The 17,642-nt window shown below is 33.2% G+C and overlaps 1 protein-coding gene across 1 annotated transcript in view; it reads right to left on the reverse strand.

The window, feature by feature from the left end:
* Positions 1 to 17,642, reverse strand: part of UBR3 (ubiquitin protein ligase E3 component n-recognin 3) — a gene marked incomplete at its 5' end in the record, with an annotated part of 186,279 nt that overhangs the window by 26,394 nt on the left and 142,243 nt on the right. The window contains 5 exon segments of the mRNA XM_081095514.1: positions 503 to 606; positions 6,238 to 6,340; positions 7,720 to 7,805; positions 13,960 to 14,096; positions 16,076 to 16,288. Coding sequence (XP_080951640.1) covers positions 503 to 606; positions 6,238 to 6,340; positions 7,720 to 7,805; positions 13,960 to 14,096; positions 16,076 to 16,288 — 643 coding nt within the window.

The raw sequence follows: 17,642 nt of genomic DNA on the forward strand, positions 1-17,642 counted from the left end.
AATAGTTTAAATGTTTTCAAATAAAAACTGGAGCAATTAAAATGTTTGTAGTATAATATTAATATCAATATTATGATATTAACACTAATTAAAAATGATGGGACATCACATTTGAATAAATCTATGATATTACTATATTAAAATATATTAGTATATGCATGTAAATAGGGTGGAGCCATTAAGGCTGAAAGTTTGCTTTATTTTTCACGTTTTTGTATTATCACTTTAATTTTTTTAAAACAGGTTTTCAGAGTGATTTCCCATGTCTTTACCTCAGTATGGACTAAAAAGCTAAAAAAAAATAGACCTATAAGGGAAAAAACAATTTTGTTTCATTGTCATTTTCTTTATATATATGATTACTATTTACTAAAAATAGAAAAAACAATGTTATTTACCTCTAAATAATCCCATCAGATGAATGTTACATTTGTTGCTACAATTAGTAGAATATTCATTATATATACTATGTAATCTAAGAATCTGAATTATAAAGACATACCTTTGCGTAAGGGTTGTGGCATCATTAAAATCTGAATAAGCAAAAGGGATGTAACATCATGATAAAGAATTGGAACCTCAGGCTGTTGTTCTTCATTTCCCAACCTAAAAGAAAATGCATAATCACTTTAGACAGTATTGTACATCTTTTCTTTCTAATTCATTTTCTATTTTACACATATGCCTATGGATCAGAAATCAAACTTTCATAAGCATCTGAGAACTTTCAAAAGAAAAAGCTAGGAGCCATAATTTTTGCCTAAAAAATAATCTTTTTTATCTTTTTTAATCCTCACCCAAAGATATGTTTTCACTGACTTTAGAAGGGGGGGGTGGAGGGGGGAGAGAGAGAGAGAGAGAGAGAGAGAGAGAGAGAGAGAGAGAGAAACACTGATGGGAGAGAGAAACATCAATAAAGAATCCTTCAGAAATATTTAAAAAATAAGATACAAACAGAAAAATGTACAGATGTCCTAAATATGTAATTCACAGATTATACACAAATGGCTAATAAATATGAAATATTTATATAAAGTTAACTTCACCAGAAGTTATATAAATTTCTATTACTTTAAGATCCCTTTTTTTAATTTCAGAAAGAGAAAGGGAGAGGGAGAGAGTTAGAAACATCAATGATAACAGAGAATCATTAATCAGCTGCCTCCTGCATGCCCCCTACTGGGGATTGAGCATCAAACCCTGGCATGTGCCCTGACTAGGAATAAAACGTTCAACCACTGAGTCACACCATTTGGGCATGAGATCCCAATTTTTGACTCTCAAATTATCCCCAAAATATTTTTAAGTACTAATATTCAAGATTGACAGAAATGAGGACATTCTTAGATTGACAATCTTTCTGAGAAGCAATGTTGCTCTGTACAACACAGTTCCTAACACTCAGTGAATATTTATCAAATAAATTTATTTATCAAATAAATTTCTGAAATAATCTAAAACATTATGTTATTCTATAGTTTCATGTTATTCTATAGTTCTAGGTTACATCTAACATGTCAAGAACTGCTTAACACATCATCTGATATTATGGTGGGAAAAGAAAAATTAAATAATTAACAAGAGAAATGAATGAATAAATAAATTAGGTACATCATTTAAAGAATTTTTAATGATAAGGGAATCTGGTTGTTATATATTAATTTAAAATTCTAAAACTGATAGAGTATGAATCAAATAATATTCTAAAATTTATAATATATGTACATATAAAAAAGAAAATGAAAAAATATCTCATAATGTTAAAAGTATAGAGGATATCTCAGAAAATATGATTTATCCCTATATTTGCTCTCATTTTTATAGTTTATTAAACTGTAATAAACTATATATAACACATAGTTTATAATATTCTAGATCATTTCATTCTCATCTTCAACATTTTTGTATGTTCTAAGCATTGTACAATAAATATAATTTTTATAATCAGAAAAAAATGTAAAAATAATAAACTGGAGCTTGTTGGCTACTAAGATAAAAACAATCATTCTGAAGACATAGAAATGGATTTTCCTGGCACACAGTAGGCACATACTATGAATGAATGAATGAATGAATGAATGAATGAATGAATTCACCCCACTGTCGAAAGAGAAGCATAGATTTTGACTGTGGGGTTTAATAACATCATTGTGATAATTATCCTTTAAATGCTTAATATTTAAAATACATAATTATTTCTGATGGCCAAGAGACATATGAAAAATGCTCAAAGTCACTAATTATCAGAGAGATGTAAAATAAAACCATAATGAGGTATGACCTCACACCTGCCAGAATGGCTACCATGAACAAATCACAAACAAGAACTGTCAAGGATGTAGAGCAAAGGGAACTCTAGTACACTGCTGGTGGTAATGCAGAATGGTACAGCCACTGTGGAAAACAGTATGGAGTTCCCTTAAAAAATTAAAAGTAGAACTCCCATTTGGCCCAGTGATCCCACTTCTAAGAATATATCCTAAGAATCCTAAAACACCAATCAGAAAGAATATATGCACCCTTATGTTCATAGCAGTGCTATCTACAATAGCTAAGATCTGGCAACAGCCCAAGTGCCCATCAGTAGATGAGTGGATAAAAAAGCTGTGGTACATTTACACCAGGGAATACTATGCGGCAGTAGAAAATAAGGTTCTCTTACCCTTTGAGACGGAATGAAAGGACCTGGAGAATATTATGCTAAGCGAAATAAGCCAGTCAGAGAAAGACAAGTATCACATGATCTCACCTATATGTGGAATCTAATGAACAAAATGAACTCACGAACAAAACAGATCCAGATAGACATGGAAGCATGCAACAGACTGACAAATCTCAAAAGTGAAGAAGGGGAAGGGATAACAGATTAACCAAAGAACTTATATGCACATATGCATAACTCATAGACACACACAACAGTGCAGTGAAGACCTGGGGAGGGGACAGGAGTGGGATGTAGGGGGACATCTGTAATACTTTCAACAATAAAGATAATTTTTAAAATATGTAATTGTTTCTAACTTCTAAAGTTTTTAGCTAATCTTTAAAAAAATCTAGATTATAAAAACTGTACACTACTATTAACTCTACAGATGATAAGAGAAAATGGGTAGGTTAGTGTTAATAGGCCTAATTTTCCCATTATTTTTTCTTAAACCAAATGATTGTTAATACAATAAAATTAAAAGGAAATAAGAAAATAATTTTTATGAGGATTACAGAAAAAGCATATATGAGAAATCTATATCATTAGACATAGAATTTGATGAAGAAGTATTAAAAGTGAGAAAATAGGAAAAGATACTTCAATTCTTAAAAATCTAATATTGTAGATATAAAACAGATGATATTATTAGTATTACAACTTAGTGAACTAGTGAACCATACTGGAAATTCCTCAGATCTGTAGACTAACAGTTAAGGTGTTAGGCTCTGAAATCAGAGGGTTTTGGATTCAAATACCAGCTCTATTCCTTAAAAGCTGCATATCCCAAAAGAGTATGTTAATTAACTTTTCTAAGCCTCAGGTTCCTCATATGTAAAAACTGGGATAACAATGGTACCTAGTGTACAGCGTTATGGTGATGATAAAATGAGATTATACACACAAAGTACAAAAATGCCTTACCATGAAATAAGCACTAGGTAAGTGTTCACAGCATTTACTACTATCCTAATGGGTATTTATCTTAGGGCTTAAAAAGAACACAACCCAGCAATCAATATTATGGAAAGCATAGTACCTATGTCTGTTCTTTCAATATATTTTTTTAAATCCTCATCTGAGGATATCCGTTCCACTAGTTTCTAGAGAAAGTGGAAAAGTGGAATGAGGGAGGAAATGGGAGGGAGGGAGGGAGGGAGGGAGGGAGAGAAAGAGAGAGAGAGAGAGAGAGAGAGAGAGAGAGAGAGAGAGAGAGAGAGAGAAAGAGAAAGAGAGAAATATCAGTTGGTTGCCTCCCACATGTGCCCCCATTGGCTGGGGAACCTGCAATCAAGCTACCAAGCTACATGCCCTTGACTGGGAATTGAACTGGCAACCCTTCAGTACACAGGCCGACACTCTAACTACTGAGCAAAACCGGACAGGGCTTCTCTTTCAACTTTTAATTCAACAATACTACACTTAAGAAATCTTTCTTTGCCAAAACCGGTTTGGCTCAGTGGATAGAGCGTCGGCCTATGGACTGAAGGGTCCCAGGTTCGATTCCGGTCAAGGGCATGTACCTTGGTTGCGGGCACATCCCCAGTAGGGGGTGTGCAGGAGGCAGCATATCGATATTTCTCTCTCATCAATGTTTCTAACTCTGTATCCCTCTCCTTTCTTCTCTGTAAAAAATCAATAAAATATATTTTTTAAAAGAAATCTTGCATTTGCTGAACATCTTTAGACTCAAAGCATTGGGTATGCTAATACTTTATGCACACCATCCTTGTCCCTGGATATGCAAGTCCAGCTTAGAAAGAAAATCACTAGCTAATATGAACAAAAGTGATTTTCCTTAGCCATAATATGCAAAATACTTACAGCTTGCTCATTTTGTCTATAAACACAAAACACACACACACAATTTTATTTTGTTTTGAAGAAGTAGCAGGATGTATTCATAACTTCAAAGTATCTCCCACAGATACTAACTACAAGGGATAAAATAATTTTACAGTGAAAAAACCTAGCAGATACCACATTAACCAAATGATGAGAATTACTATCATCAATAACAAGACAAATCAACAGCATGTGCCTCCTGATACAACACAGTAAAAAGAACACATTACTTCTGTGGTATTTCTGCCAAAAGATTATAGCCTGAATCTAACTACAAGGAAATATTAGACAAAAATAATTTCAGAAATTCTACAAAATAATTGGCCTAAACCCTTCAAAAAAGAAGTCAGTGTCATAAAATACAAAGAAAAAGTCAGGAACAATTTCAGATTAAAGGAAACTAAAGAGACATGACAACTAAACACAAGCATGATTTTGAATGGTCTTTGCATTGCATTTGCATTTCCCAGGATATTACTGAAACAACTAGCAAAATCTGAACAGGTTCTGAATGAGGTAAGGGTCAACATTAATTGTTTCTCATATAAATAGTCAATTAATCATCATCATTCACCATAAAGACTACACTTCCCCCTCCTCAGAGCCATCTATACTATAAATACAACATCTAGTACAGGGATGGGCAACCCCTGGCATGCGGGCCAAACATGGCACGCCAGTAACTTTTGCTCGCACGCGAAACCCTCTCTTATAATCTTCCATTTACAATTTTTTTCTTAATATCGACTTTTTTATTTTTCAGATAAATTCAGTGTAGGTTCATCTTAGATAAATAATTTTACATAACAAGTTATCTTAAAGAACATAGACATGGATTGACGAGAGAGAGGAAGAGCAATTTCAATAGTGTCGAAAATGAACTATTGAGGACTTGGAATACCATTCCAGAAAATTTTTTCTGTTTAAAAAACTTTGCAACAGCATTACTCTCCATGCTTTCATCCACATACGCTTGTGAATCTTTGTTCTCAGTGATGAATTTTGTTAAGTCTCGTAATAGGAGTAGCCTGACGGATGAAAGTAGTAGCTCGTGTATATCTCTGAAAGTCACGAAATATAAACCTGATGTAAAATCTCTGTCATCAGTGATGCAGCAGCAAAAGTCCCACTGATAATATCAAACGGAGTCATAAAGTTTTCTGTCGGACTATCAGTGTACATGTATACATTAAAAAATGAATGTATTTTTCATCATCATATACTGTGTTTTTGTCACTCAAATAAATTTTATTATTTCTTCAAGGTTCTTCACATACATACGCCTTAAGAGATATCAAGTAGGCGTAACATGTTCTCAAAAAATTAGGGTTGGCACACAGAAGAATTTTGAGTCAGAGATTTTGCTGGCTTTGGCACACACTCACAAAAAAGTTGCCCACCCCTGATCTAGTACAACCGAAGAAATGTTTTTTAAAATCACTATTCTGCAGCATCTAATGAAATATCAGATTAAGGCAAGAATCATCAGGGATTGCAAAAATCATTAGATGAAAGGCTGATGGGGAACTTAACAATGGAGGGATCAGGCTTAGGCTACCTGAATCCACTGATGATCAATTCTGACATAAAAAGAGGCACAACCAGCTATTGTGTACATCCATTTGAACGTTTTATCTGCATTTTTCAAAAACAGTTTTAATTAACTTTAATCTTTCAGTAATACTTACTGCGAATTCATCTCTTCTAACTGAGTAAGCTTTCTCCAGGGATTAAACTCAGAATCAATGCTATAAAGCCGCATGTGCAAGGCTAATACATGGAACAGTTGATCTAAATAAGTTAAAGAAAAGGTAATTAGAAAGTTTACAAAATTCTTCCAGAACAAAATTCAGACAAAATGTCTAATTTATAAAGGAATGTTTCCTATTCTTATAATTATAATTCACCAGGTTTAAGTACCTACTACTTCATGCTCTCTTTTAAGCTAAATTCTGAAATATATCTAAATAATTTCAAGTAGTGTCTGGACTGTCCTTATAGTCCATCTTAACAGGAATGGTTCCTTTTCCTCATCTGTCATAGACCTACTTTTCCTGCGCTTTATGCCACAGCTTTACAACACGTGCTTCTCACTATTGTTGTCTCTTCCTAAACAAAATTTACTATTATTTTCAATACCCTACCCTGAATAATATGGACAATAACAACCATACAAATCAGGTGAAGTATTTTTCTTTACTTAATATTTTCCCCAACATCTTTTTTAGGTTGAATTTTGATTCAACCTGAAGAAAAAAATAACAGCCCTGGTAGGTGTGGCTCAGTTGGTTGGAGCATCTTCCCATGCACTGATGGGTCTTGGGTTCAATTTCCGGTCAGGGCACATACCCAGGTTTCAAGTTCATGTTCATGAAAAATCTACTTTACGTTCCAAATGACACTTCTTTCAACTATACCCTTACAAAAAGTATTAAAGAATCATGCCACTTTACAATATAAAGTATATTCATAAATAAAGAAAACATATACAACTAATAGGTTTTAACATGTATATGAAAATACAACATAAATGTGTTCCTTAATTAATAGCAGCTATATAGAGGAATCTATAGTCAATACTAGTTGCCATTATGAAAAAATTTTCTTAAATGTACACAATGGGAAAATTCTTTTAAAGAATTTAGTTCACCCTAACCGGTTTGGCTCAGTGGATAGAGCGTCAGCCTGCGGACTGAAGGGTCCCAGGTTCGATTCCGGTCAAGGGCATGTACCTTGGTTGCGGGCACATCCCCAGTAGGGGGTGTGCAGGAGGCAGCTGATCGATGTTCCTCTCTCATTGATGTTTCTAACTCTCTATCCCTCTCCCTTCCTCTCTGTAAAAAATCAATAAAACATATTTTTTTTAAAATAAAAGAATTTAGTTCAAGAACAATTTTTTATAGCTGAGAATAACATATTGTTTTAGAACCAATGTAAATGTGGTCAATTAGCATGACATTTATTTACTGAGTAATCACAGTACAGAAAGAGCTAATATTCATATGATTTTTTTCTAAGTACAAGATTAACCATTTAAAGCATATAATCACTATTAAAACTGATTATATACAACATAAAAAGAATCTAAAAATACACCAAAAGATTACTTTCTCTGTGTATGCCTTCAAAAAAGACATAAATAGAAAATTTTAGCACCATTTAATACTTACTTAAACAAGACCTTTTGCCAGCTGTGCTTGCACCCCCTGAACACAAATTCCCTCCTCGATGTATTAATTCAAGTTCCAAATTTGTTCTGTAAGTAAAGCATTATAATATATCTTAGTCATTAGGCTGAAGCAATATTTCTTAATTTGTCTTATTGATATGACTGAGTCAACCTAAACAATGAAGTTCAACTTTATTATTTGCAAAAGTATAATCTATGCAATATCAGTAAAATTTTATTTTTGAAATAAAAGGGGAAAGCTTATTGTCCTTACTTATATATTCATATTTATAACTGCAAAACCGCACATGTCACAGCATAATTGTTCAAAATTCCAAATGTTGGCAAATACTAAAAACTAGGCCATAAGGAAAATAACTACAATGCACTTCATAAACCTGCTAATGAATCTAAAGAAAGAATTTGTATTCCAACTGTTAGCCACTGAGTAGGTGGTTACTATCATACAACGCACAGGTGAAGACCAATTTTTCTATCAGTGAAATGGTTATCACTCAGTGGAGCTTGGATGATTCTAGAAATCAATATTAAGAAACAAAATCACTAACATAAAAGTGACTAGGAACAACATAATTAACAGCAATCTCTTCTGTGGATGTCTAAAATTAGTTTTATTAAAATATATTGTGTAACTATTGATACTGCTAAACATCAGTAGTATTATTCATAAAGACCTGAAATTATAAAATATTTAGCAATTATCAGCTTACAAAATAGCAATAATTAGTAAATTGACATTTCAAAAATCAAACTGATGAAGAATCTAAAGATTCACTCAAAAATAGTAACAGTAAAACAGCAATTTTTGCCAAAATAATAAATAAAAATTCTGAGTGATAAACTAAGTATTTTTACTTCAACAGTATTAATCATCTTAAATATACCTTTATTTGCCACAACTAAAACTGAATGAAGTTGTTTATATCCTAGACATGCATTTGACACTAATAGTGAGCTATCCCCCGTCTTAAAAAATAAAAAAAATAAAAAAATTAGGCAGCCAAGTTCAAGCTTACTCTTTGCAAATGATTTCAAGAAAAAACATATGCTATTTTATTTAAAACAAAACATTTTGAACTAGTTCTAATTGTTTTTATGAACAAGAATGTTTTGAAATGTTATTTTCATATATTTACTTAGAAATGCAAACTTTAAAATATTAATATTCCTAAGTCTGTATATTTGTCACCCATTTCTAAAGGAATGCTTTAATCCTCTCTACTTGTTGGGGGGAAAGGGGGGTTGGGCAAGAAGGGGAAGAAAAGCAATTTAACATTGATAATGTTCCTGCTCAGAGCTCCATCTGGTTGCTGCTGATAAGGGAATCTGTGTAACAAGGAAATTTTCCACCCTTCAGGCGATTTTCATTGCTCACTGAACTTCTAAAAACCTACCAGCAAGGAAGCAGGGACAAGGATTTCATATTAGTGGACAGAAAGCGAGCGGAGACCAGCATGTTTTCCTTCATCAAGGGGACATAAATGAGATCAATACATTTTGTTTTCACAAATCTTCTGTTGCCTAATCTGTAGGAAAAAATTAATGGCTATATTCTCTTATAGAAACTAAGATTTCCTAGATAGTACTTTTAAAGGAGCTAACCAGAAACATGAGCAATTCTTACATTCAAACGTCAGAACTAGAATGTCAACTTTGATTTCAGGGTAATTTGCAAAAATATTCATTAAAATATAAATGCAAGAACAATTATGTTTATTCAACCATCAAATAAGGTACTTTAAAGGATGACAAACATGTTACTAGGAATTTTATTTTAATGAATACTTGACAGAAAACTACTAAATGTAATTAATTATTTCAGATTATGGTAGGACAATCTCCTACACAACATTCTTTCTGAATTAAAAAAAAAAAAAAATACCTGCCTATCCAAAGGGTTAGTATCATGTACTAATTTCTAAAACTTTAAAAATCAAAGTCAGAGGCCCTAACCATCAGCTTTTCCTTATTTCATTTATAACAAAATTTGTGCTTTAATTTAGACTTGCAAGAAAAGAGACACAAATGCACCTTGCTCCCCATGTCTAATCTTCCCTCACTGTTGAAAATCAACCACACAATAGTGCTGTTAGCAGGAGTTTTCTGAGCATTCCAACAATTTCTTCTTTGCTGCCCTCAGAAAATCTCCCAAGGCTTCACCATACAAATAAAATTAAAAACAAAAAGATACTCATTGTCCTATCAAAAAACAGTTCTAAAACAATGATTAAGGGAAACAGTTTTACAGGCTAGTTACCCTCTAGAACAGCGATTCTCAACCTGTGGGTCGCAACCCCTTTGGCGGTCGAACGACCCTTTCACAGGGGTCACCTAAGACCATCCTGCATATCAGATATTTACATTATGATTCATAACAGTAGCAACATTACAGTTATGAAGTAGCAACGAAAATAATTTTATGGTTGGGTCACAACATGAGGAACTGTATTTAACACTAGATTGCCCAAGGAAGTCATTTTGACTGTTTTTTTAATTTCAATTAGAAAAACAATTATGTATATAAGGACACAATGTCTTAGAATTTTGTGACTTTTTTTACAACATATGAATGCATTTATTAATAATTGTAGTTACCTCCCCCTCCTTCATTTCCGGTATATATATATATATATATATGTGTTATACCTATATTGCCCAAAAGCAGTCATTTTGACTGCTTGGGGAAATTATGACTCTTATTATTGAATTCAGTAAATTTCTTATATGACCAGGTCGGCTCTGTATTGAAATAACAGTTTTCATTTTTTTTTCAATTACCGTCACATGATAACATACAAGTACATGATAAATTGTCGATACTTGATAAGTTGCAGTTGCTCAATAAGCTAAACTAGTACTTGTTATTCGAATCTTTATGCAGTGATACTTGTTCTAATAAGTTGTTTATTGTATTTCTTTTGCGCCCTAAATTCATGAAAGAAATGTCGAATAGAAGTGAGTTATTGGAAAAGTAAGGAACATAAGTGAAGAGTGCTCCGATAGTATTCTTTCACAGTGCAGTCATTTTGACTGCTTTTGGGCAATATAGGGATATACTAAATTTCAGTCTTTCTAGTGTTAAAGGGCCAGAAGGTTGAGAACCATTGCTCTAGAAATATTTTGTTTCTAAACATCAAAAAATGTAAGTTCCCCAAGGAACAAACAAAATTACTTATTCAGCAGGAAGAAATTCAGTTCTGGAAAACAGGTTGTAGCTCATTCAAAATTATTAATGTCAAATAAATAAACTTGTAAGTTCTAATAAACTATACATTTAAGAATCACAATGTTTAACTCAAAAGTTAATTCAAAGTAAGTTTACTTCTAAATATTTTACTTAAATATCTAAGCATTTTAGATATTACTATGTTAATGCCTACTTTTTAGGCATAAAAATAATCATAATCTATAATCATAAGTATTTATGACATAAGATTATATGCTAGGCATAAGATAATTATGAAGAATCTGGTTGGTTTCCTACCTTATAAAATTATATCCTATTCAAATAGGACCTTGGTCGACAAACTGCGGCTCGCGAGTCACATGCGGCTCTTTGTCCCCTTGAGCGTGGCCACGAAGTTTCAATCTCACTGTATGTGCGCGCCCACACGTGTATTTTGTGGAAGAGCCACACTCAAGGGGCCACAGTTTGCCAACCACTGACCTAGGTAATTTTAACCAAAGAAAAATGAGGTTTTTAAGGAGTATATAGTTTCTCTTTCAGAATCTTTATTTTGCTGCTTTAAAGTTTATCATTAAAGATCAGAGAAGGATGGGAAGAGGGAAGAGCATATGTTCTCTACACATATATACCCATATTAGTAAGTAACATTTGACATTTGTTCCTGCTTCTCTATAAAAGAGAAAATCTGAAATATGTATATTTTAAAAGTCTCCTGAATTAGCAAGCTTTATTCTGTAAGTTATTTATATATTTAAACCACAAATAGGAACCTAAAATTTCCACTAAACTAATGTAAATCAAATTATTGGATTTATCATAGTATAGCAAAATTCCATATAGAGATCATGCCCATTCAAACAGGATTTTCTTATAAGTCAAATCAAAGGCATAATAATCAACGTTTGTATGTGTGTGTGTGTGTGGGGGGGAATAAGTATGTGTGCATAATGACATTTCGGTCAACGACGGAACACATATACCAGAGTAATACCATAACGTTATAATGGAGCTAAAAAAATTCCTATCACCTAGTGATGTCACAGTCATCCTAACATCATAGCACAACACATTACTCACATGTTTGTGGTGATGCTAGTGTGAACAAACCTGCTGAGCTGCCAATCGTATAAAAGTATAACACATACAATTATGGATAGTATATAATACTTGACAATGATAAATGACTATGTTACTGGTTTATGTATTTACTATACTACATTTTTAACATTATTTTAGAGTGTACTCTTCGTAAAATGTGTTACACTGGTAGCCACCTCATAAATCTCGTGTTCATCGCATCTGTTTATAGCATTATTTTTCTGTGATTGATTTAATCTTGTGTTTGTTTGTACAGTAACATGCTGTACAGGCTTATAGCCTGGAAGCAATAGGCTATATCACAGAGCCTCAGTGTGTAGGAGGCTATGCCATCTAAGTTTGTTAAGTACATTCTATAACCTTTGCACAACAACAAAATCAACTATTGGCACATTTTTCAGAACATATCCCTATCATTAAGTAGCACAGGACTACCTATGTGTGTGCACACACACACACACACACACACAAACACACACATCATAATTGAGTTGGTCTACATTCATTCCAATATTCTATAGCATTATTATCACAATATAGTACAGGAGTTTTGTAGAACCTTGAAACCGTGGAAAATTAAATTATATTCAATTTAGTTTTCACATAAAGCATATTTTACTGCAAGTACGCAATCGGTAACTCTCCAGAGACAAATGTTAAAATAACTATTATAGCTTCCCCCAAAGCATTCTGGATAAATAATAACAGTCAGGAGTATGCAGGCTAAAAGTTACTTCCCAGCCCATTAGATCCTTTTACAACAAATTGTGTCCAGCATTTGCATTCTTAAACCAAAGACTAACGTTTCCTTATCTTGAGCTCTAACTTGCTTGCAGCAATTTTCCTGAATCTGGTTCTATTTTTCCTGGGTTCTAAAGACTATATATACTTCATTTATCCTTTTGTTATCCTCTGGTCCAGGAATGGGGCAAAGACAATGGCCATGATAAACTGCGTGTATATATGACCTAAAAAAAGCTGAACGCAGGAGAAGAAAGAGGATTGGAACTGAAAGAACACTAGACCAAGACTCAAGAGACCCGAGTTCTAGTCCTACTCTGCCACTAATTTGGTGCATGACTTCCAGTCACATTTTCTCTCTAAATGTTGCCTATGACAACACTACTTGGACAAAATATGACGCTTCTAGAGATATCCAGGGGTCTACAAATCAGTTCTGGCAGAACGAGTTTACAAGTTTCTAATTTGCCCGGTTTCTTCCCTATTTACTTTTTTTATGGTTCTCTGTTTTCATTCTATTAAGTTTTCTAAAATTCCTATTTGGAACTATTTCTTAGGTAATGAACATCTACTCAGTCTATTAGACTAACCATACCTAATTTGAAAGATGAGAATTATTTACCTCTGTTTTCTTAAGACTGCTGCTAGCCACTAATCGAGGCTTAAGATCTGCCTGATCTCATGCTTCCTCTTCCCTCACCTGTTTTTTCAAAAGCAACTATTGTCTTCTAGGATATTATTAGATCTTTCACTAGTTTAGAACAAACAAAGTAAGTTCTTCTTATTGTTGTTATTTTTTTTAAGTAAATACTGTTCAACATGTTACAATGTTTTAATTCTCATTATTACCACTTTTTGACAACTTGAATAGTGATTTCTTAACACCACCTTTCATATATAATATTCACATGCTTTGAGGTAGATATCTGTCTCAAAATGTTAAAAATATACTTTTCCCACATATCATATAATGCTTAGTAACACTTAACTCAATATTTCACTAAAATAAACTCTTCAGAAAATGAAAGACAAAAAGTATACTTTTATAGTCCTTCAAGGAGATTCTAAAATTAGCCATAATTTCAACAAGCATTAAAAAAAATTCTTTCTTTAAATAAATATGAATGAAAATAAATGAAATAAACCAACTAAAAATAATAAGTAAATATAAAAGTATATACTGCATATACCTACCTAGCAACAGAATACATAAAAAGAAAATCATTGTCTGGTGAGCCTGGGGTCTTGCTATAGTCTCTATATTTCTTCTGAGTAGTATTTTTTATATCTTTCATTACAGATTCCATTTCCTTACTTAAGTTAGTTTCAGACTGTAAAAAATACAAACAAAATATAGTTTATTGATATTCATTTTCTCTAATAATAGTCTAACACTATTGTTTATCATATGAACATACTAGAAAATTAAAGTTAAAAAGTACATTAACTATCTATTATAAATGTATGTAGTAAACAAAGATAAAACAGATCAAGAAATATTTTCTCTTATTTTAGGGATATTTTATCCTAATCTATATTGTGACCTGTAACCCAACCACACAAACTATATTCTAAATAAATGAGTGGATGTCATTAAAATAATATTTTAGAACAGTTCCCATGTTTATAAAATACATGATTTTCATTTTCAAAGACTAATACTGATGCCCCTTACTTAAAGCATACTATAAACACACACAAATTTAGAAGTATCAAAGAAAAAAAAATCACGAAGACTCTAAAATTAGTCTTCAACTGAGAAAAGAAACTGCTAGGAGATGATTCTGAGTAGCTTTGAAACTATGAATTTCTGTTTCAAAAGTTTTCATAAGTTTACTGCAAAAACCAGCCATAGCTGTCACTTCTCTCAAGAACTATGTCATAGCCCAAGCCAATGTGGCCCAGTTGGTTGGAGCATCATCTCATACACCAAAAGGTTGCAGGTTCAATTCCCAATGAGGGCACATACTTAGGATGCAGGTTCAATCCTGGCGGGGGCACACATGGAAGGCAACTGATCTATGTTTCTCCCTCTCCCTCCCACATATCCTAAAATCAATAAAAACATATCCTCAGCTGAGGATTATCTTTTTTAAAAAAGAACCATATCACAAACCTATAATAAGGTGAAATATTTAAGAGTTTGAATCAAATAAATAAATCCTACTGGATAGGATAAAATATGGGTTCACTTAGAACAAAACACACAGTAAAATAGATCTGACTTATGGTGAATGGTTCAATCAAGTATACAATATTTCATCTCTTTACTATATATACACACACAAATGTGTATGTAAATCTATAATTACACATATATAAAATGTGTGTGTGTGTGTGTGTGTCTAAATATATCTTAATCCTAAAATACCTAATGGGCATAATTTTAAATGATTAAACTGTGCTTAACATTGCAAGATACATAGATATAATTTACTGGTTTGGGTGGCTTTGTTTTTAAATATTTCAATATCTTAATCCTACCAGACCTGAGGCCCTGAACCTAACTGTCCCCTATACCTGGGCTCCTGAGCATTAAAGAGAAAAAACCAACATGATATAGAAAAATGTTAGTTAAATGCAAACAAGTGGTTAGAGTAAGATGGAACTTGGAGACATTGTAGAAAATAGGTCTACCTTTCATCTACCTTTCATCTAGCGCCAATATTTCACCTTTGTGTGGAAATTACCGAAAAATCGGTACAGCGGTCTGGTAGGGTTAAAAAAGTTTAACCATATCTAAGCTTTAGGACAGCAGTTCTCAACCTGTGGGCCGTGACCCTTTCGGGGGTCGAACGACCCTTTCATAGGAGTCGCCTAAGACCATCGGAAAACACATATATAATTACATATTGCTTTTGTGATTAATCACTATGCTTTAATTATGTTCAGTTTGTAACAATGAAAATACATCCTGCATATCAGATATTTACATTACGATTCATAACAGTAGCAAAATTACAGTTATGAAGTAGCAACGAAAATAATTTTATGGTTGGGGTTCATCACAACATGAGGAACTGTATTAAAAGGTCGCGGCATTAGGAAGGTTGAGAACCACTGTTACAGGATTTCATGATCTGGAAGACATATATTAAAACTATAACAATTTTTTAGAGTAAGGAAAAGTATAGCCTTTGCTAATAATTTGTTCTATTATTCTCATTTTTATTTTTAATAACGACAAATAAGAGAAAAACTTCTAAAAACAATTTGTATTAAATGTATAAAGGCCCAGAATAATTTAAAAACAAAAGAAATATAAAAGCTAAAAAGCAGAGCTGAGTTAACCAGGATATTTCTGCCTTACACTGATGCTTACTGGGAAAGCTCCCGGCCGTCCCTGCAGCTCCTCCACTTCCTTTATGAGATCTTGTAAGCTTTTGTTACTAGGACGTTGCCAAAGGTTATTTTCCATATTGCTTCCAGGATAACAAGGAAGAACACTGTTCGCAAACTGCCTGCAGAGAGGACAGGTGAATTCTCCTTTGTCCACGGAGAACCCCTGAAGAACCTGGTCATTCTAAAAGATGAAATAAACATACAGATGTAGGATGCACACCTTTATATAAAACAAAATTTACACCACTACATTTTATAGTAAATAAATGAAACATACAAAATAAGACACCTCTAATATATGCCATAAAAACATAAACAAAATCTCTCATTTAACTGTTGAAGCGTACCAAATCACCTCTCACATCATGGCAATCATGCAATAGTTGCCATCACCAATAAATTCCTTAAGTACCCTACTCTTCTCTCAGGATTGAAACATTTAAATAATGACAAAATCACTCTGAAATGTGGATTTAAGATAAAGAATAACTCAAAAAGCAGGCCACATTACAGTGGATCACCTTCTTCTTACCCCTTACCCTGTTTTCATAATCTATAAGTGACTACTGAGAAGATTCTCCAAGTGCCCATGTAGGTAAGATAGATAGCTTTTGAACATAAATTAAACCAAAAAAATGTGATGTGTCTTGTGTCTTAACTGCTGAACACAATTGACTGGACTTTACGCAATAGATCTGTTTAGGTTTCATGGATAGGAAAAAGACTTAGAGTATTCAGAACGTAAGTGTGACAGGAGAATTAACTCCTTCTTTCAGATGTTTCTGATAGAGGAGGAAAAAGTAGAATTTTTGAAGCAAAGACACATAATGCACATATGCCTAGGAGGAAGCTCTTGCTCGAGAGACTGCAATACATACTTACTTACCAGAGGACTTAAGACAGAAATTCAGGCTGATAAATTTGTTCCTTTCTTTTGCCTGAGACCATCCCACATCTATTTTGTTCTTGTAGGCCATTGCTCTTGTGTTGTCCTAACTGTCATATATCTTTTCCCAGTAATCTCTCTCTTATTCTGTTAACTAGCTTTACCTCAAAATATGTTTTTAATACATTATGTATATGTAAGACTACTACAAAATGACCATTATTACTAATAAGACAAAAGTAATGAGAAAATAGGATTAAGGAAAAGAAAATAAATTTATTTGCCTACTAGAGGCCTCATGCATGAAATTCGTGCAAGAGTAGGCCTTCCTTCCCCCAGCTGCCAACACCGGCTTCCCTCTGGCACCTGGGACCCGGGCTTCCCTCTGGCCGCCAGCAGGCACTCTGGACCCAGGCTTCCCTTCGCAACCCCAGCTTCATCTGGAAGGTCATCCAGAAGGATGCCTGGTCTAATTAGCATATTATGCTTTTATTATTATAGATAGTTAATAAGGAAGTTAATGACAATGTCAGGATGAACTTAGGTTTCCCAACTCTTTTTTTTTTTTCCAACTCTTAATTTAGTGCTAATTTCACTACACCTAGGATCTCAAATACTTGGACTAACAGAACTAATTTTTTTTTTAACT

This window comes from Myotis nattereri (genome assembly GCF_964212035.1).
Source record: "Myotis nattereri genome assembly, chromosome: 7".
NCBI classification, from domain to species: domain Eukaryota; kingdom Metazoa; phylum Chordata; class Mammalia; order Chiroptera; family Vespertilionidae; genus Myotis; species Myotis nattereri.